Below are 22,839 nucleotides of genomic sequence, written 5' to 3' on the forward strand. Positions count from 1 at the left end.
TGGGAAGCCATCTCTGACAGCTTATCTACACAGTGATAAGGATTTCTGAGAAAGACTCCTATCATTGAATTTGCACCCTGGGCTACTAAAGGCATAAAGAGGAAACATATTTACATGAGGAGTTTGCATCCTGAACAAGGCCAGTGTATGCCTTTGAATATAGACAGCTAACATGCTCTGCATAAAGAAGACCGAAATGCAAAAACACAAACGCAGCATGCAAAAATGTGTCCTGGAAATGGTATTCACTGGAACAACACTGGAACAATAGTTGTTTGTGTGCTGTAGTAAAGAGAGCACGCAACAGTAGAGTAGAATCTTTGTCTTTACTTCAGGAGCTGTGGGTTGACAAAGGTGATGATGTCCTGCAGGAGCTTGTAGCCTGAGCCAATCAGAAAGTAGGGTCCAAAGGCCTTGACGAGGGCGCGAAGGAAGGATGGCTGGTGCGCGACTTTCTTACTGGACAGCAGCACCTCTACTTCCTCTGGGCTGCTTTCGCCTTCTCCTCCTCCTGAGATGTGGTTGGTGGTTGACGGCGGGGGCTTAGCGTACGTAGCCTGGCTAGCCACACTCTCTTCACTGTAGGGGGGAGGATTTGGGTATTTAGGATGGGAATGAAAGAAAAAGAGCAAGAGATTCAATACAATTACATTTTATTTATATAGCACCAAATCATGACCAAATCATCACCTCACGATTTATATTGTAAGGTGAAGATCCTATGATAATACAAAAAAACCCAACAATCAGATGGCTCCTAGAAGCAAGCACTCGGGAGGAAGACTCCCCAGTAACAGGATGAAACCCCTGAACTAGGCAGAAAGAGGCTTTTGCACTGGACCTTCACCAGGACCCAAGCATAGTGATTGAATCATGTGAGGCCAAGATAACATGTTACTCAAGATTCAGAGGTGCTTTTTTCTGAATAACATCTGTTGTGAACAGATAATTGGCACAACAATTTGGATCAAAATGTTTGGAAGGAAAAGTCTAACTTAAGTTTCTTTAATGACACATATCCTGACTGTTTAACTACAGCAGCAGAAAGTGGCACTCTCATACTGATAAAGCAGCATGTTATGTGTCTGACTCCCTCTGCCAAATATTTAACATTTGCTAACCCTTTCAGCAGGCTTTCAGGGTCAGCACTGGCTTTCGTTAAAGCCACATGCTAGGCACAGGCACAGTTCAGAAACGAGAAGATGCTGCGCTTCACATGAAATCTCATACATCTTTGGCATTACAGGTCTTATGTTAGAAGATTTTGCATTTGTGTGCTGTGCTCGCAAAATATTTGTCTCCAGATTTTTAAAATATTTCAAAACAATTACTAGTAATAATTTGATATGAGTTTCGAAAAAGTAAATTAAACTGCCAGAGCTCCTGACTATCATTGGATTTAAATAGCTTTACCGTCTGAGGTCCAACCCCAACAACTAAATCTAACTAACTCCATAAGAATGCGTAAATTTTGACACATCAAAAAACTATTCACATTTGTTCCAAAAAAATGAAAATTCTGCCTTTTGCCTCCCAAATACAGGGTTATGGTGTGGTTAGGGTTACCACCTATGCTAACGTAAACCTCAGATCATAATACTGGGGCGATCGTGGCTCATAGAGTTAGCAGTTCGTCTTGTAACCGGAAGGTTGCCGGTTCGAGCCCCGGCTCGGACAGTCTCGGTCGTTGTGTCCTTGGGCAAGACACTTCACCTACTGGTGATGGCCAGAGGGGCCGATGGCGCGATATGGCAGTCTCGCTTCTGTCAGTCTGCCCCCTGTGGCTACAACCGTAGCTGCCTCCACCAGTGTGTGAAGGTGAAATTGAATGAATAGTGGCATTGTAAAGCGCTTTGAGGGCCCTGAAAAGCGCTGTATAAATGCAATCCATTATTATTAAAGTCAATTGTTCTCTTGGTCAAAGTGACTGCTATTATATCCGTTTGATATTGTACAAACTTTTCAAATGCTTTCTTAGCCAATCACTTTCCTTTGATGAAAATACCAAATGCATTTAGGAAAGTGTTCAACAAAAGATACAGGAGGTAATATTATTGACCTTTAGACGTCGTCTCAGGTTGCTAGCAAAATTTCTTCAATTTGAAGCTAGTTTAGCTGCAGATTTGATGATGTTTATAAATGAGAAAAATGTTTGCCAGTTTATGGCAAACATTGGAGGAAACGACTGACTACTCAGTCCTAAATTGCAAAGACACTGTAACCCATTAAAGGATTCAACTTAAATGTAAAGTACAGTGAACTGTTGATACTAAATCCCTGGAAATGTAATAAAAAAAATCCCAGAAAAGCAGTAAATCACTGTCACGTACTGACTATAATTTACCATAGCTGATGAATTACACTATGAGAGCAACTGCCAATGTTCAGTAGCTAAACTGTTTTAGCTCTAAATTATACCGCATAAACAAATCATACTTCAGATTCCCTCTGCAAACCTGGATCCTTCCAGCCTGACAGAGGTCGGAGTTCAGCAAAGTTGTCAAGCGTGTTTGCTAAAGCGGTACAACGTGTAGCTGGAATGCTGTTCCCAGCCGGCAGGCAAGGAAAGTAATTTCTCCTGCATGAAGCTGAACAAACTCAAAAGAATAGAATCCAGCATCCTTAATATGAGAAAAGTCATTCACTTTGCAGAGCAGCGGGAGGTGGACTTAATCCTCACAAGCTCTGACAGTAAAAGCCCGAGATATTCCACAAACGTACAGGAAACATCAGAGCAGCGTTACTACAAACGAGCTGCTTTCCTTTATAATGTTGCAGTGCATTTCGTATAACCTCTCTGATGCCTGCAGACGCTCTCTGTGTGAGTTGTTGCTGCAGTCTGTGTGCATGGAGTTTCCCACAACTCTTTAAAGTAGAAACGGTGTGTGGTAGCTTCAGATACTGATACCCTCCTGCTAGGGTTACAAAAGAAACGCGCTAGTAGTTTCACTTGTGCAAAAAGGAATGAACCTACGCCTGCATGCGCACAACCATACACAAAGAGCTCTGCCCTCTACGACAACATCCCTTCCCTTTTCTAGTCTAACAAAGAACTAATAAATCTGCCCTTCCTTTGAAAGCCTGAGCCCGGGGCTACAATCAGCTATGGCTTTTTTTAAATTCACATTATGTGGATCAAAGAAAGCATTTATAGAAATTCAAATTAGTTTATAAATGTGAACTCTTAGGTTTTCACTGACTGCTCACTGCTCAGACAGCCGGAATAAATGACAAACAGGAGAAATGTAAACGGTCTAGAGGAATACATGCACAACAAGAGAAAGGCACACAACAGAAAAGTCAGCGTGTTGCAGGAAGACAAAGTAAAAAGGTTTTAAAAACACAAAAAGGTGCAATATTAGCCGCTGCATACGTCTGTGTGCGCCGGCATCATTGGACTATGTTACATTTAAAAGTTTTGTAAATGTCATTGAGCCACAAAGAGAACTTAAGGCGGACACTGTTCAGCATCCCTTACCCCATCTTCAGCTGGCTCAGAATGTGCTCTCACTGGCGAGTTAGCAGCCAAAAACAACACATTGTCTGTGTCCTTGCTTGGCTTCCAGTAACATTTTGAAATTGCTAAGACCTTATTCTAGCATCAGCCTTCTCCAATCATCAGATCAAGGCCTTTTAACTATTCCCCATTTAGAACAACACTTCATCAGCTCATCAGGCCGGTTGAATCCCAGTGAAAAGGGGTTTGTACAATTCTGATGAGCTTGAAAGTCAAGTTGGTATGACCACCTTTTTTTTCTCATGACCCCCAACACCAGCAGCCCCAAACCATGACAGTGCAAGAATTTAAAATATGGATTCATCACTCTATCGGACCCATGGACACTGATTTTCAGCCTAGTTATAAGTCTGCAGCCTTTTCTCACAGCTTATCTTCCTTGAGAGTGACTGAAGATAGTTCTCCAGGTTTAGTCTGAAGCCTGGAGAACTGTCGTGTAAGACCACCTTAAAAGACATCAAAGCCTGTCTTATTTTAAGCAAAACACAAAGAAATGAAGTGTAGCTCAAAGCTTTTAAGTTTAACATACCTTAACTTTGCCTTGGCCTCCTCCTTCTCCCACTCATTAAGGAGCCTGGGCACCATGACTTTGGAGCTATCGCGCTTGTTCAGAGACCACAGGTCTTTGGCCTCCAGGGGCATTTTGTAGCCCTTTACAGCCATACTGGGAAAGAGAAGCAGCAACTTAATTCAATCTGTTACATTAAAGCAATTCATTGCTACAAGTGTGACTGAAACAAATGAGACATTATCTAAATGGTTAAAGTGCATGTTTGCCTCTTTTTTCTGTTTAGTTTGCTTTGATTCATTGCCAACATGTAACACTAAAATTCTTTATCCCAGAGCCATCTTACCAATACATGTTGTCCTCAAAAATACTTAATTGAGTTTACTGAATTAGCTAATGATCATTATGTATAACTGGATTGAATTTCACCGGAAACTGGCCTCATGTTTTTTTCCCCCACAGAGATGCATGTCTATGCAAAAATAACAGATAATAATAATAATAATAATAATAATAATAATAATAATAATAATAATAATATGATATTGCAGTATTAAATAAGCTTAAGCTACATTATGAACTAAGTAATTATAATCACAGTGCAAACTACCCCCATGTTTTGACATCATGTGATATAGTAAGTAAACAAACTCTTCAGTGACAGGTTTGGCTGAACAGTGATTCATGAAAAATTATCAGGAAACAATATTTGTAGCATGGAGTAACGGTGCCAGCAACATTTCTTTTTTTTCTTCAAAAGGTATTAAACAACTAATAAACTGTAACCAATAAACTGTACAATGAAGGAGTAAATAACTCTTACATTTAGGTAAAGTTGAGGTCAAGCAATACTAAATAATATAGCCACAGTATGTGTGCATTAAAAAGAGGACTGAAGGGTTGAAGCACTAATATGAATGAAGGAATGTTAGCATGGTTTATGATGACCTTACATTTATTTATTACCATGGCAATTGCAGTCACTATGAGAGATGTGAACAAAGATCACACTTTTATCATTCTGCATGTTTGAACACAGTGAATACTGTGTAAACAGCCACTAACATAATGACATATATTATTAATTGTGGATTAGCTAACATAGCATGGAACAAGCTAACAGCAAAAGTAACAGCGATTTCTAAGCTTCTTCATTCATTGTTTTTTATGACTGCAAACGTTTTACATTTTACCACCAGCTGTGGTCGAGGTAAGTCGACACTGCTTGTTCAGTTTCACTGCGTTTATGATCACTGCAATAAAAAAGGAGAAAGGAAAGGAGAAACTAGCGCTAATCTAAACAACAATAGTATGAAGCCAAATGACTCTCAGGCTAAGCTAAGTGAGATACGTCCAAATAAATTAGATTGACTTAAATTATCCTAAAACATTTTTCTTGTTTTAAGAGGGCTAATCCATCTTGAGAAAAAGCCCCAAACTAAAGATTTAACAGACTAGCACGTCCTACTATATTCACAGAACTACAAAAACTGCTTGAAAAATGAATAGCAGGGTCTAAAGATGGAGAAACGAACACCTCAGAGCCTTTAAAGCCCCAAAACATTTAGTGTATACCACAAACTGTTGGTCTGTGGAGGTTGGTTTGGTGGCAGACAGCAATGTTAGCTTACCTTGTGAACCACCAAAAAGTGATCCTTGAGAGAAAACCTGCTGTAGCTTCAGGGCAAGGATTCTGGGGGAGGGGAAAAGAGGATGAGTGCGCATAATATGAGACCAGGGAGGTTAAATGAGGATAAAGAGGACATACTGAGAAGCCAGTAACAACTGAATTCAGTGTGTGACTGTGTGACCTGCTTTAACAAGCACAGAGCTGCCCCGGAGCGTGCTCAGACTTTCAGCTACTCAGAACACTGACTTTATGGTGTGAGCAGGAAATCACAAAAATTATTTATGAGCGGACTGTGACCGATGACTCACAGGGTCAGTGACAACATTGGAGAAGAGAGGAGGTTTCTCGTTGAAGCAGCAGAGAATGAACTCACAGACCACCATGCTGAAGTAGAAGTAGAAAGTGGTGAACCGCAGCTTATCTGTGACTTCGCCCTGTAAAGTATAACAAGAACACACACGCAGACACCAAGACATCAGCGTTTATCAGTTTTTGGGATGAGATGGCTTTTTTGGAAAACACACCATGTCCTTGAAGTACCAGTCCACAACATCAGTCACCTCAAGGAGTGTTTAAATCCTAAGCTAAAGACCCAACAATATTATATAGAAACCTCAACATTCACACGACCCCTGTGAGAAAGCCTTTGGCGACACTGGAAAGTCCAGTTCCCTTTTAACAAGAAGAAACCTCCAGAGCAACCAGGCTTCAGGGAGGGGCGGCCCTCTGTCATAACCTCCTCTAACAGATGAACAATGTTATTCCTCGACTGCACCTTTCAGACCTGCAGCTATATCAGAATTCACAGGTGTGTCTGGGTGTTGTCATTGTGTGCAAAAGGTTCTTTGTGACACATGATGATATGAGTTACTGCTTACAGCAATTTTACAGCTTTATGACAAAGTAAATGGAAATTTAAAAAAGAACCTTCCTTAAATTCTTATTCAAGTCCTATGCTTTGGTGATGAATGTAAAATTCACCCCTTGCAGTCAGGCAGCAGGCAGCCCCACCCATGCATTGCTACGATCATCCAGGAGAAAGGTAAGCATGAGTTGTAAGTGTGTGGGTGTTAGGAACATTCGCATGAATGGATGGAAGCTGACCGCAGGATATTCGTATGTAAACACCTTTTGACATATGAATGGAGGTAGAACCGTTGGATCTGTATGTGTGTACAATAGTACAATACTACTGGCAGCTAAAATAAGCATTGTCACAGTGAGCACAGCAGTGTGCTGAGGTTAGGATTTGGTTCAAAGGCTAAACAACCCTACAAGGTAATAGAATGGCTTTTCCATTCACTAAACATCCACACAGAGGAGAAAGTATCACAAAAGCCAAAAGTCTGCAAAAATCAGGCACCCCCTTTTTTGCCACTATTCAATTCAATTTTATTTATACAGCACCAAATCATAACAACAGTCCCCTCAAGGCGCTTTATATTGTAAGGTAGACCCTACAATAATACATGAGAAAAACCCAACAATCAAATGACCCCCTATGAGCAAGCACTTTGGCGACAGTGGGAAGGAAAAACTCCCTTTCAACAGGAAGAAACCTCCATCTAACCAGGCTCAGGGAGGGGCGGGGCCATCTGCCGCAACTGGTTGGGGAGAGAGATGGTCTGCCATGAACCAACACAACAGATGTGAATCTGAAGATCTCAAACGCATGAATGTTGTCTGGTGCAGTGAATTTGTATTTACCATTCAGAAAGCACGCTACGTTGCAGCTATCAGGAGAGATCAACGCTGGCACCAAGAAACAGAGATGAGACAGAACCTTGTTGAGGGTCACGGGGGGACACATTTAGCCATAAATCTGATTATCCTCCACATGTAAAAATGTGAATATGAACCCATGTAAACACGCTAATTGGGGTAAGCCTTACTCTGATTATTGACTATAATCCCATCATTACGTGCACGTTAACACAGCTTTTGACCTTTTTATAACAGAAAACAAGTATATCACTTAAAGATTTTATACAAGATTAACATTCCCCACATGACAGTCATTCCATTCTCTGTTCTCCACAATAATATTAACTCGTAAAAAAAAAGAATTACTTGTGCATACATATATCAGACATCAAAGCCTTTCATATCCAACACTGAGGCTGGTCATCTTTTTGAGTATTAAACGACACCAGCCACAAACAGAAACATCTCCGCAGTACAACCTGCTGCGGAGACTCAGGTCGTTTGGGGTGGAGGGCCCACTCCTGAAGACCTTCTATGACTCTGTGGTGGCTTCTGCTATCTTTTATGGTGTGGTCTGCTGGGGCGGCAGCATCTCTGCTGGGGACAGGAAGAGACTGAACAGGGTGATCCGAAGGGCCAGCTCTGTTCTAGGATGCCCTCTGGACCCAGTGGAGGTGGTGAGTGACAGGAGAACGGCGGCTAAGCTGTCATCCCTGTTGGACAACGTCTCCCACCCCATGCAGCAGACTGTGACAGCACTGAGCAGCTCCTTCAGTGGGAGACTGCGGCACCCACGGTGTGGGACGGAGAGATTTCGCAGGTCTTTCCTCCCCACTGCTGTCAGACTCCACAACAAAGACTTTAACTGAACAAACACACACATCCACACATGTGCAATAACACTAAGTGCAATAATCCTTTCTGGCATCGTTGTATTTTTACTCAGTTGTATATAGCATTCGTATTCTATTTTTATCTTATTGTATATTTTTATTCTATTTTATTCTACTGTATATAGTATATTATTTTATTCTATTCTGTACAGCTGTGTACTGTATTTATTCTTATTGTATTCTAATTTTTGCGTCATAACTTTTGCACTGTCCACTTCCTGCTGTGACAAAACAAATTTCCCACGTGTGGGACTAATAAAGGTTATCTTATCTTATCTTATCTTATCTGCCTGTACAGCAGCTAAATCGTCCACTATTCTCACTAGGCAGTACCAAGTGTATGGTACCTGATTATAAATAGTAAGAATGGACCAAACCAGTAAAGACAAAGATTAAAAATGCTGCAATGCAATGCACAGTCTAGTTTTTATTAGGAGCAGTTTTGTTCCGTATTCATAACGCCATGATTATGAACAAATATAGATTTTTGCTGCCTTAAATAACACTAAATACACTCAGGTCTAAAATCTTGCATTATTCAATAAACTGCACCATTCTTCATCATGTGCACAACTTGCAATCAACTTTGACATGAATCTTTACTGTGTAAAAACAGCAGTTTTCAGCCTTTGTAGTACAACAGTTTAATGGGTCACTAATCAATTTCCCTTCTCATGGACGGGAAGCTTATCTGGGAGTCATGCAAGTCCTGCAGATTAGAGCCTTGCAATTGTTAAAACCAGAATTCGCAGAACTACTGGGTCAGCAGCGCTTACAAACAACTGTTCTGCATCAGTCTCCACCGCAGCTCCATACTCCCTGCAGGGTTTGTTTGCTGTGAGCTGCAGCTCCGCTGGTGAGCGGTGCACACTGAAGGTAAGATAAGTACACTGGGAACAACAGGCCTACTATTCCCTTTTTGCTTAGTGGTGCCCTGATCTAACCCCTGCCAGAGCATCCACCCACTGTAAACTCCAAAACAACTCTTAAGACAACAAGACTGGGGGAAGGAGATTCAGACGGGTGAAAAAAGGGCACCAGGCAGAGAAGATGATGGCAGACAAGTAAAAGGTATTTGAGGGCAACGGCATGTTCTCACCTGGCTGGAAGCCTGTAGGATCTTGGAGCGGAAAGGCACGGTGGCACACAGCAAACACAGCAACCAAAAGATGAAGAGGACCCCCGAGGACTGGACCCCGCGTAACCTCTCAAACTGGATCAGAAATGTGGCCAACAGCTGAGAGGGAAGGAAGGGGTGGGGGTGACACACAGAGAGAGGAAAAAGGATTGGGAAGGGGTGAGGGGCAGAGGGAGAGACGGTATTAGATTAGCCATGACAGAATAACTGAGGGCATGTGAGGTAAACCACACACAAACTGGGTCAGTGTTTCAACTTTGGGTTAGATATGCTCCTCGTGGAACCGCAGCACTCAGGGCAGTTTACTTCAGGAGGACCGCTTCACTGTTTTCCTATCTGGCTTTTCAGTCAGCTTCTGCTACATTATTTCTGGTGATGGAGAGGTAAAGACAGACTTTTAAAAAAAGACAGTGAGATCAAACTTGTGCTAATTACCAATTTAAGGACCGTCTTTAAATTAAGAGTGAAAGCGTAACTTGCTTTTCATCCTCTGTTAGACTTTTTCAGAGGTGGATCCTTATATCAAACATGCTCAAAATTTAAAATAATAACATCAGAGCTCCACCTACCTACTGTTCAAATCTTCTGTTTTCAAGGGGCAGCCAATCAGAAGAGAGTTGGCTTACAGGGAGAAAAACTAACACAGCTGATTTCAGACAGATGATGAACCCAGAGGCTGCATCAAGTCCCAGTGTAACGTAAATAAGTATTTAAGCTATTAATGAGCAAATGAACTCTGATAGAATCCAATAAGCTGCATGCTCCTTTGAGGATGTCCTCATTCAGGACATTCGGTACACTTACTCATTCTTGTTATCCTACTTTCTAGTCCGCCTACAGGAGTTATGCACAGCCGGTGTCTTTTTAGTGCAGTGGCTACCTGAGATGGGCAGTAACGCGTTACAAGTAACGCGTTACTGCCCATTACTGTAATCTGATTACTTTTTTCAAGTAACGAGTAAAGTAAGGGATTACTATTGCAAAATCGGTAATTAGATTACCGTTACTTTCCCGTAGGAACGCTGCGTTACTGCGTTACTAAAACCGTGATTTTTTTTTGCGAGAATGTCTCATGACAGTGACGTAAGCAAGTGCGACGTTGGTGACAGCAGCTGTGTGCAGATCAACAATGGATAATATATCAGTGCGGGAGAGAGTATGAGCGTGCAGCGTTTAAAGTGTGGAAGTACTGACCTTACTTTGAGTTTGATTCCATAAAAAGTGACAAAAACATTAGCGTCCATCGTGCGTGGGAAGAAAACTTCTTTTTACAGCGAAAAAAACCCCTAAACTTCCGAGCAAGCACCGAGTAGCTACGACGTGATGGGAAACTCACAGAGACACTCGCGCGGATTCTTCAACTGACCGCAGCACACCTACAACAGGGTAACCCTCCGCCTACCCTGCTCCTGCTTTACAGGTGAAAATAGAGCAAAAGGACCGCTGAGTCTTTGACTTTATTTATTTTCTGCTGTGTTTTACTTGCATCTGTTTGAAAGAGTGAGTGTAAACACAAAAAATATTTTATTTTATGTGCTGGAATGTGTAGAAAATAGGTTTAAATGTTAAACTAATTTATTCAAGTCAGAGAATGTTGCATATAATTAAATGTTTTGCTTGATGCATAAAGTTAAAAGATTAAAACTGATAAAACAAGTTAAAAAAAGAGACTTTTCCATTTGATTACATTTTGTATGATGGATTATGTAGAAAAAGTAGAATTGGGCTGAAAGATCTATCACTTTATCACCTCTTCAGGTTGTAAATCGTGTTTTTAAAAAGTAACTAAGTAACTAAGTAACTAAGTAATTAATTACTTTTGAAAATAAGTAATCAGTAAAGTAACGGGATTACTTTTTGGGGGGAGTAATCAGTAATTAGTTACTGATTACTTTTTTCAAGTAACTTGACCAACACTGGTGGCTACACAGACAGTGAATTGGAAAGTGCATCTGCATCCATACATCTTCTCATTCACCCTTTGATAATGAAATTTTGGATCCTAGTAGACTATTGCACATTTCCAGATGTAAAAAGCATGTTAGGACTGCAATGCTGTCCATACACACAGCCTTTTCTTTTTTTAGCCGATGTGACTCACCTGTGTTTAGCAAGTAATCTTTTCCTTTTTCCTGTCTAAACTTAGTCTGTCAAGCAAATATTGGCAAATATTTATCACAGGATAAAAAAAAGGCACAAAGGTCATAAAGACTCATGAACATCTACACCAAAAAACGTGCTAAAGTTTCAGAGGATGAGCAAAGTCATTATTAAAATGTTCTGCAGCAGTCAATTTCTTTTGTAAGGATTTTTCTGCCTTTATTAAATTCTTTCACCTCAAATCAACAAGGCCAGCTCTTTAAACCTCACAGCTACATTATTTTCACCATTCAGGATTTTTTTCCTTTTTAAAGTGCAGACTGAAAACCTCAATGTCTTTGACTGAAAAGATTCTCTCATCTTTTCAGTCCACTTTTTTTCTTTTTCATTTCCTGCTGCTGCGTGACGTTTTTCATTTCAGTGCTTCCTGTCTAATTTTACTTTGGGCAACCATTGCAGTGTGCTTGTCCGACTTTTAGTGGTTCTAAAGGATTTCATCACCTTTTCCACCAGAAAACTTTCTCTAAACAGTAAATTTATGCCAACAATAACAACTGAAGTGATGGAACATTCCACTGCTGTGGAGGGGGAGACGAAATACAATTTTCCTGTCTAAGAGGAACCTGGAAAAAAATACAGTATCACCATTTACACAGTATCTGGCCTCAGGTCTGTAGCACTGGCCTGGTTAATGGATTTGTTTGGAGAAAGGAAAAAAAAAACAAAAAAAGAGTGCATATGACTTTTCTCCTTTTACTGCCTACACATGCTTCTTTTCCAACTATTTATTTATGAGTGACTTATGTATGTATGTATGTATATATATGTATATATTGTATTATTCTTAGTTAGTGTATTGTCTGTCTTGTCTTAATGTTGGTTTAAAATGGAGCACTGTAACAAAAAATAATTTCCCCCAGGGATCAATAAAGTATTCTGATTCTGATTCTGATTTAAGAAACAGAAACTGTTTCAGATTTGTTTTTACGTCCTGGAAAAAAAACTGTTTTGATTTGGAATAAGACATGCGACATTTGAAATTGCAACAACTTCACGATGGTGTAAACTGTTTATCACAAGACTGCCAGCTGTATCCAGTGTGACAAGGACATTTCTGCACATGTGCAGAAATGTGCCAGAGTACCTTCACTTCTGCATCTTGGTTTATTTGGTCCAATCTTAGATAACTGCATCTGAGCACTTATCACACTGATGGATGCATTTTGTTTTTAACAGTTTGGGATTTAAAGAGGTAACATCAACAGTCTAACAGATCATTCATTTACTGGACATTAACAACATTAAACCACATGGGAAAATGTATATTAGCTGAACAATATATATGTTTGACCTTTCATAAACAACAAAATGTATCTTTTAATCAAGCACATGAGTTAGTAAACTAATCAGGTATTGAAAACCCAACTCAATGCCCGCTCCTCCAGTCTGTCTTGATCTGTGGCTCAAATGAAAGCACTACTGGGATACTGATTAGCTCCAAATGAGCTAAAAATTGCACCAAAAACTGCATTTCTTAAAATTGCCTCCAGAGCCTCGCTCAGTCCCATGGACTCCTGTGTTAAAACACCCAACTTTAAAACATTAAATTTCCCTTACTTAACAACTATTTTGGCATCATTGTCTTTTTTTTGTATAACTCACCCATTCATTTGTCAAGGCTTACACAGTTAGGAGTTGTTTTATCTGCAAGTCTGCCAAGTTAGGCAGCTGTAGCTGGTAAGGCTCTTAGAGAGGTTTTAAACGTGTCCGTGGTGTTGATGGTTTTTGGAGCATTTTATTGGCATTATCTGACAAATAGAAAAGGCCACCAACAAAGTTACTGCTGCAGTTAGTGAGTGAAATTCTAGCATGTTATCTAGCACGTCTGACATGATGGCAAAGAGGCTTCAGTGTGGAGTCTAGGATTCATTTCATGGTCTCACGGGCACTGTGCATATCTTTTATCAATATTTTGTGTATTTTTTTGGGTGAATTGTATCAGTTCAGAGAATTTCCATTTGAAGCTGACTGTTTTAATGGCATTTTTACAGCCATCTCTATTCTCTTCTGGTGTGTTGACTCAGGGTAAGATCTAAAACCTGCAGTACACCGGCCCTCAAGGCCTGGAGTTGGACACCCCTCTTGTATTGTGTCTATAGTGTCCATGACTGCAAGTTGAAAAAAGCTGAACCATCAGAAAGTCTAAAGTTTTGCTGCCAAACCCTGTACATTTATGAGTGTGGAATGATGCAACTACAGGGATTTCAAATCAAAGTAGCATATATGAGTGTGAGAAACCCTTTTCTCTTGCATAGTTTCATTTGGGTTTCTTTTTGTTGTTGTTGTTGTTGTTTTACAAAAAACAGGGAAGTCTTTACTGTGGCATTATGTCTTAAATGTATCAATCGGAGAAACATTTCTGCGTTTGTGACCCGTGTCTTTGAAGTACAGCGATACAGGAATGTTTCCCCACTTCTTGTTACTTCAGGAAATCAAACAATAAATAGCTGAAATACTGATCCTTTGGATTTCCTGACAAAGACCAAATAATTTAGCTTTGGCCCACGGACAGACATAAGCAGGAAATGGACACAGAATTACACAGTGATTGCTACGTTTTCCTCTTTTGTTTTATTATTCTAGACCATAACTGCACTTAAGATGATTTAAAAAAAAGTTTGAGGCCTCCCGCTCCTTAAGCTCTGAGTCACATTGTTTGTCTATACAGGCTCCTCCACATCTCTGTGGACGTTTCTGTTTACACAAAACTCACTTATTTTGTTGTGCTTCATAGCCGAGTTACACTTGCTTAGAAGAAGCTAAGAGAAAGGATTTCAGCCTTTCACCCACACGCAGTATTTGAGTGTGTGCATGTGAACATGAACAAAGATTCGGATCACACATTAACTGGCCACAGCTGGTTATGAATGTGTAATGTCAGCTTCGATTTTCTGTTACAGTCATGTAAAAACACCTCTGGAGCACTGAAGGCAAGCTAACTGCCCATGTTGCTATTTCACTTTATCCATCACACGAACAGCTGCTGTCATTTTGGCAAGCCAGTCTCCGTGACTCTTATCTTTTATCACTCAGATATTAATCTCTTGTATATGTGGCCTACATCAGCCTGTATTTGAATATGCAAAAAAACATTTGTATAATTCTTAAAAAAACAAAAAAAACCAAACATATATATATATATATATATATATATAAAACATGATCCTCACCATGGTCATGCCAAGCACGAGTGGGGTTACATAGTAGATGGGCGGCTGATTGCCCTCGTGCAATGTGTAGAAAAGATCTATCCAGCACACAATCCACAGCAAAAAGCCAAATGCCTGAGAGCAAACCGAGAGACGAAGGGAGAGAAAACAAACATTGAATTATATAAAAACAAAGAAATAAGACACAGAAGTCAAAGCCATCAAAATATGAGGAGATTTCTGGCCAGTCTTGTGCTTGGTTTAGTTCGTTAGTTAGTTTGTAATATATTTATTTATACTTCAAGTTCTAGACGCTCTCTGCTGGTCGAGTTAATGTGATGATATATGATAACATGTATGATAACCTGAAAATCATTTAACCATCTAAAACAGAGAAACAAAGTACTCGGTTACTAAAATTGATATACTCTAGTGCAACCTTAGTTTGCATGACGTTACTAGAAATCAAACACATAAAAGAGGCTTTAAAAACTGCATTCATAGAACATGAAATGCTCCTCTTTGTACTGCGGTTATACCATATATGAGAAACAGATTACATATTATTCAGTAATTATTTAAATAAATGAACACAATGTACAATTTATAGACACTAAACGTGAATATATGAAAGATAAATGTTGAATCTAACATGGTTTAGTATTGGACCCTCGGGTTTTTATTTTATAGACATGAATATACGAATTATCTTGCAAAATCTCACATATTGCAGTACCTCCCAACTAGTTTTAAACACAATAATGTGTACTATGTGACATTACCATACACTGAACTATAATAAACTAAAGTGATGAGTGTATGAAATGCTCTCTCACCGTCTTGAACCTGTTCAAAAGTGACATCATGATGTATCCTTTCTTGTTCTTCTTGAGACAGAAGATGTAGATTGGGCTGACAGCCCACAGATAGATGCACTGCACCCATGAGAGAACAGAGAGCTGAAAACACTCTGGGAGGTCAGGCCAACTGGAATTAAATGTCCGGTTGGATACCTGTGGACACAAGAAAACAGCGGTTTAGTTTACATGCCTACATCTCACTGAAAGACCCACAAAGCTAACACCTTGTCTAAACTGCACAAGCTGGAATCCCACCTCCACAACCTACAGAATTTAATCACACCAACTGGTTTCCTTAAGTTAAAACTCTTAGTAAACATCTTGTGAACATCTGCTCATTGCTACAAATTGGGGGGCAGGAAAACATGATGTGCTGGCCTGCAATAATATTAAATCTATAACTTCAAAGGTGACCAGTTGGTTAGCTACCCAGTGGAAGAAAGTTTTGTGTCTTTGTTTGTTTTATATCTGATGTTTGGATTTAAACTACACATATATATATCCAGTGAAAGTAACCTGGCATTGTGTTAATCACTTTCCTTAATAATCAAACTCAAATTCAATCAGTATGAGGATAAATGTCAGGATAATTTGGGGATTTTAATAATTTCTTTGAACTGGATATTTAAAAACTTCAAATTACCATAATATTCACGATCATAATGGGTATATGGGCAAACTGCATTCAATACAGTTTTATTTATCTAACGCCAACAGGACTTTATTTTGTAAGGTAAATGTGCATTAATACTGTGGATAATGTTCACCTTGTCATTTTGACTTTTCATCCAACATTTTTTACTTTAAGATTAAAGCCTATCGGCCAATAATATCTGCCGATTGATAAATCAGTCCGCGTCTATTTTAGATGAGCCGACACTGGTCCACAAACTGCACTGACGGGAAAGCAGAGTGCAGTCCACCTGCATTAGTAGCAATGGAGGTTAAGAAACATGTACAAAGTGTGCACCACTTCGGATAATGTGTAAATATTAAAACCTTTAGCATGATGTGTCAAAGACAGATGGCTCGTTTACTTGCAGCTGAAGAACAATATCTGATTAGCCCAGAGGACATCCGGAGGAGAACGCCAAGTAAACATTCGCAGATACGCAACTCTGACAATGCAGTTATGGTGCTCCCACACGGCTGAAGGCCCACCCACAGATCGAACCAAGATAAACACAGCTGCCAGCATCTAACCACTCTTCATACCTTGCCACGCCCATCTGCATGGCTAAGTGTGTGCTTGCGCATGTGTGTGTGGCTGTAGAATGTCCCTCTCCACTTCAGATAGTCTTAACATTGCTCAAGAGCGAGCAGTGAAACCAGTGGTTCTGCTAATCTTCTTAAAGATTTCCCAGACCGTGAACGTGAGCCTTATAAACTTGTTATTTTTAAACCTAAATTCATGAACTTCTCCCAGTGTGTGTTTGCAGTTTTTACCACAAAAAAATGTATGCACTTTAGCTCCAATAATGACAGGAAACTAAAAGAATTCTCAGACCGTGAATGTACTGTTTATCAGCAGGGTTTCTCCATTTCACAGTCCAAACAGAAATGAATTTTCTGACTCACAGGATGTTAAAGTCCACAAGCCAAAACAATAAGCTGTATTTTACCATCAGATACACATTTACTTCAGTACATTGTCATAGAGATAATAATCTATTATGTTTAACATCAACTTTAGGAAGAAGCTGCAGCAAAACTTCAGCAAAATTATTTTACTCAGTGTAGCTCAGTGAGTGAGCAGATGATCATATGCTACCATCGTGGCTCAAGAGTTGGCAGTTCGCCTTGTAATCGGAAGGTTGCCGGTTTGAGCCCCGGCTCCGACAGTCTCGGTCGTTGTGTCCTTGGGCAAGACACTTCACCCGTTGCCTACTGGTGTTGGTCAGAGGGCCCAGTGGCGCCAGTGTCCGGCAGCCTCGCCTCTGTCAGTGCGCCCCAGGGCAGCTGTGGCTACAGTGTAGCTGCTATCACCAGTGTGTGAATGGGTGGATGACTGAATGTAGTGTAAAGTGCAATACAAATACTGGCCATTTACCATATGCTGTATGATGGGACAGCAGTATTCCCCACTTTCCTGCCTAGATACACAGTCTCTATCCATAAAAGGCCAAAAGAATAATCTTAAAAATAAAAAATATTTCACTCAGTGGTTAATCAATATAAACCTGAAAACAAACTATTCTAAATCATGCAGGCCTACAGACAGGTCAGTGACCCGCTGTAACTGCCAGTCTTTTAGGAAAAATCCAATTCCAACCAACTGGCAAGTGGTTGCAGCTTCCGAGCTCTTACTAGATGAAATTGGTTGTAAGAAGGCATGTGTTGGTGCATTAAAGACCGCCCTGCAAATGCATTGGTTGCTGCACACAGTCCTTTCTACTGAAAAAACATGTTTCAAAAGGTGCAGCTTTTACTTTGAAGGTAAACGTACTCCATTTCAGGTCAGCATCACATTTTTTCCTAGTTTCACAACCGCTCTGTGGTTAGTTAGCAAATGTTTGCAAACAATCATCTTCTATGCAAGCTAACCCTAACCCTAACCTAGGTTAGGTAATCTGCTAGCAATCACAAGGAGAATTTCTGTGGAGCAACTCTGTTGTCACTGATATCACCCAGCGACAGACAGCAACCTGTAGTAACCACTTGCAAACTGCAGGGGGAAATACACTTTCTTCCATAGTGAGTTGACGTTGCCAAGGAATCCCCAACTAGTCTCTCGGTCTGGGTCCAAAGAATCCAAAGTTCCAGATTTGCTGAAGATTTATCAAAATGTTAATACTACGAAAAGGAATCTGTTTGGGATTGTTTTGGTTTTAAACTGCTCAATGAAGCATTTAGATAAAAGGACACCTTGGTGCTCCTACAAGGACAAACAGATAGAGGGAACATGCTGTTAAATGCTCAGTATGCACAACCTGAACCCTGCAAATAAAGCTCGGACAGTCTCGGTCGTTGTGTCCTTGGGCAAGACACTTCACCAACAGCCTACTGGTGATGGCCAGAAGGGCCGATGGCGCAATATGGCAGCCTCGCTTCTGTCAGTCTGCCCAAGGGCAGCTGTGGCTACAACTGTAGCTTGCCTCCACCAGTGTATGAATGTGAGTGTGAATGAATAGTGGTATTGTAAAGCGCTTTGAGGGGTCCCGAAAAGCGCTATATAAATGCAATCCATCATTATTTTTATTATTATTAACAAAGAACACTGGGTGCTAATGGCATTATATCAGCTTCAATAGTTTGGACTGGTGTAACCAGTCCAAGCTCTTAACCCTGTATAACATACAAGTTGTCATTTTTAACTTCACTTTTTATGAAAATAACACAGGGAAGTGAAAGTGTGGCATGCTAATTAGTGAGAAGTGTCAACAGGTGGCTGTTGTCACCTGTGGATACAACTGTGTTAGCGCCCGTTTCCATTTAAGCTAACCATCTCCTGTCTGGACTAATACATTTATCACACAGGCATGAGAACAGCACCAATCTTCTTCTCTGGTTCTCTGGAACAAACAACTTTTTTTTAAATGATCCATTCAGGTTTACCTGACACATGGAGGACTACTGCAAGCAGATGTTACTTTTCACCTAAATGAAGTAGTGACTTCTGCATGCTTTGCATTGCAAATGTGCGCATGACACAGCAACTAATAGGTCCTCCTCTCCATTTCTCCTTTCTTCAGGTCAACCTGAGCAGCAGGACAACATATTATTTGTGTTCAGATTGTAGTATGTAAAACACTGCTGGTGTAAAAGTGTAAAAGTGGTGTAACTGTAAAAGCTTAAAATATTACAACTCTGTGTGTCAACTGATATTGATTAAGGAAAAACAAGTTAACAAAATGTGTTTTAGAAGCCTTAAGAAACACCAGAGGCTTCTATCAAGCAGGAGATTAATGAAAGGGAAGAGACAAGCTACTTTCAACACTGCAGCTGCTACTAAAGGCAGACTACCGGTACTAGACTTCATTCTGTTTCACAGACTTTCAAGGTCGTTGTCTTCGCACTAAAGACCTGAATGCTGAGACTTTAACAAAAGGCGAGATGTAAAGGTTCAGAGAGCAGGAGGATTTCTTTTCACAAGACTGAGATAAAATATTAGTAGAAGCAGAAGCAGACCGGAGTGTTAAACTGCAAGCCAGATAATTTTCTCCCTTATGAGTCTCATCATGTGGTAATACCGATCACACTGAGCGATAAGAGCCAGGAAAGATTCAATAGCGGCATTTGACTTAAACATCCTGGTACATCGGCTTCATGGTAATCAAATCAATCTGATTTATACAGAAGCTGCTCTCTCGACTCATCAGGAAACGTGTTATCTTTGACTAAAACCACAAAGAAGAAAATTGTGTCACTCTGCATGTCAATCACGCTCGTTAATCAGAAGTCATTAGCTATGAGAATATCCTGCTTAATTCTATTTTCTTAATCTTAGAATTACTAAATCTGATTTAGTGATCAGTTTGACCCAAAACAAGTGGATGAGATCATAAACCAGGGGTCTCTGGCTTAAATGAGCTGTGGGCCACTGCTGGCACTGTCATCTCATTTCAGGGAACTTTGCTGTTCAAGTAGTACAAAAAACTAAACAAAGAAAACACACACAGAAAATTTAGTGTTTTGTTTGTTTTTGAAATTTCAAATATTGTCTACGAAGACAAAACTGCAAATGCAAACACAATTTTCCCCTCACTCTTAACCAACTGAAGCCTTTTATTGAACTACCAAATAAACAAATTGGTCCTCTGTTTCTGGCCACACACGTGGCCGCACTTCTGCTATAAATTTGTTCGTATTTACCAAAGTAAGAATGCAGACTTAAGTGTACACATTAGTTTCTGACTGATAGTGAAAGCTGTTTTCTCTACAAAGAACTGAACTAACACAGCCAATCCCTCCACATGTCTGTGCTCCCCACATGCTTGTTGCCTCCATATTAAATATTTTGTTGCTTTTTAAAGAACTTATTTTAACATTGCACTCAACAACGAACAAATCCTTCCTAAAAAGAAAAAAAAAGAAAAGTAACTTCAAAGGCCAAATTGCATTTTATTTCTTCAGGTCAATGTATCAGCTCAAGTAGGGGTAACGTGGGCCGCAAGTTTGGCCGCTGCCATAAACTGATCAACAACATCAGAAGTAGGGCTGCTCAATTAATCGAATTTTAATCACGATTACGATCTGGGCTTTCAACGATCATTAAAAATGACTGAGCCGATTATTAGCCCCTCCCTCATTTATCCGCGACACCTTAAAGGCCGGTCCGTGAAAATATTGTCGGGCATAAACCGTCCGTGGCGCAAAAAAGGTTGGAGACCGCTGATTAAGAGGACCCGAGGGAAGCTCGGAAAGCTAAGCAGAAGTTATTTGGAGAGTGACTGCCGTTGGTTGAAAAGAGAGTTTAAAAAAAAAACTTCAGTGGTGTTGCACACTATTTTATATTATTTTTTAAAGTCATTGTTAACCCTTTAAAGCCGGTCAGAGCAGCACGCTCCGTTTTGCGTAACTATTTTTAAATCCCTGTAGAACCTGAACCGTGTAAGCTAGCGCAATAATTTGTTTTGCATATGAAACCGGAGGAGTTGTACTTAGATCTGATGCCATCAGCTTGTCCTCGGTCACGGTTTCGTTCCACATATAGCTTTGCAAAAATTGCATAAAAAGCGCTTGCAGGAGCAAAAACATAATATTCCAGAAACACGCTTTGCCGTTCCCATCAGCTGTTCGTAACACTTCCCACAGTGAAATGATGCACCTGCTGTTTTCTTTGCAAATTTGCATCATAGGATTGTTTTTTGTTTTTCCTGCAGTATATAAAAATTGCTGTATCTCCAAAATAAAACTATGAAGACACTCAAAATAAATTTCCTGTTGTTGTAAACTATTTTTTGCAACTTTATTGTATTTAAAGTTTTGAGGGATAAACCTCTTAAATTTCTCCAAGTAGAAATATATGTAAACAAAACAAAAGCGATTTTCAATTTTTTTTGTAGTTTATTGCACTTTTTTGCAATTTATGTAATTACTATGGACTTAATGCATACATATTATTAAAATATGGGCTATAACAGTTGTATTGATGTATAGCAACTTGAAATGCTCCCACAAATGGCACTACAGCATGTAAAAAAAATAATATAAGCTCTGGTGGACTTGGTTCTATAGTAGGTCTTAAAGGGTTAAATAAATATCGTCAAATAATCGTGATCTCAATTTCAGTGAAAATAATCGTGATTATCATTTTTGCCATAATCGAGCAGCCCTAATCAGAAGACACTGCAACAAGTAACAAGATCCTGGTGGCCATTAAAAAGAATGCAGCTTTAAGGCACTTCACGCTGGCTTTCTTTCTAACACTAGTATAGAACAGACTGAATAAGACAGTATTCATGCCATATTAACATGAACAAATAAACAAAGTAAAATCACTAAACCACAATGACAAACATTCTAATTAAAAGGTCTTTTAACAAAAATTTTAGCCCCCTCTCGTCTTTTTTTCTTGAACTTTTGATGTTGTAAAATCAAAACACCCTGTGAATCCAAATAAATCATTTGCAGAATATCAGAAAGTGAAAAGCTTTATATCTGAAATTATGGAGCAATATAAAAGATCACTTTATCACCTGAGCTTCAAGTACTACCACTTTCAAATACAACGAGCGATGCAGCTTACAGTAGTACAAAATCTCTACTGTACATGCTGGCAGTTTGACTTTTAATACAACCAGTGAGTCAGAGCTGCTCTTTCCTCGCTGAGACTCGCTGTCTAATTTGTTTAGACTTGTTGCAACGTGTGCTTTTAAGATGACTCAGTATGGTGACACAGTCATTCTATTGCATACCCCCATCTGCCCCCCAACCTTTCAGTGATTTAATGAGACAAGCACATGTCAGCAACCTCAAAACTGAAAATCTCAGCACTGTGACTTAAATATCCAAGTCACAAAATCACTGAAGTGAAGCTTTTCGATACATTTCACATCACTAAATGATTAAGGCCTTTGCTAAAATACTTGACTGTCGCCATGTCAAAATCAATTTTACTGTCAAAACTTGAGGTGATTTATAAATGGTTTATATTGCAACTGAGACTAAAATGAAAAATGAAAAGATTTCAAATGAACATCACTTGAAGTGACACTAAAAATAGCCACTGTTGGTAAAATATAGATTGACAGTAAATTAAACTGTTAGCTGTAAACTGATAACAGAAGTGGGAAAAGCACACACGAGTGCCTCTTCTAGCAGAATCAGATACTTGCATT

General features: G+C 39.7%; 1 protein-coding gene across 4 annotated transcripts in view; it reads right to left on the reverse strand.

Annotated features, from left to right (window-relative positions):
* abcc3 (ATP-binding cassette, sub-family C (CFTR/MRP), member 3) overlaps positions 1-22,839 on the reverse strand; it is a 57,533-nt gene that overhangs the window by 22,659 nt on the left and 12,035 nt on the right. For all 4 annotated transcript variants that reach the window (XM_026177373.1, XM_026177372.1, XM_026177375.1 and 1 more), the window contains exons 2-8: positions 15,536-15,712; positions 14,721-14,834; positions 9,352-9,489; positions 5,964-6,089; positions 5,657-5,718; positions 4,047-4,181; positions 331-579 (exon numbers count right to left, since the gene is read on the reverse strand). In XM_026177373.1, the coding sequence (XP_026033158.1) occupies positions 331-579; positions 4,047-4,181; positions 5,657-5,718; positions 5,964-6,089; positions 9,352-9,489; positions 14,721-14,834; positions 15,536-15,712 (1,001 nt within the window). The remainder of the gene's footprint in view (positions 1-330; positions 580-4,046; positions 4,182-5,656; positions 5,719-5,963; positions 6,090-9,351; positions 9,490-14,720; positions 14,835-15,535; positions 15,713-22,839) is intronic.

The sequence above is a fragment of the Astatotilapia calliptera genome, chromosome 8, assembly GCF_900246225.1.
Source record: "Astatotilapia calliptera chromosome 8, fAstCal1.2, whole genome shotgun sequence".
NCBI lineage: Eukaryota > Metazoa > Chordata > Actinopteri > Cichliformes > Cichlidae > Astatotilapia > Astatotilapia calliptera.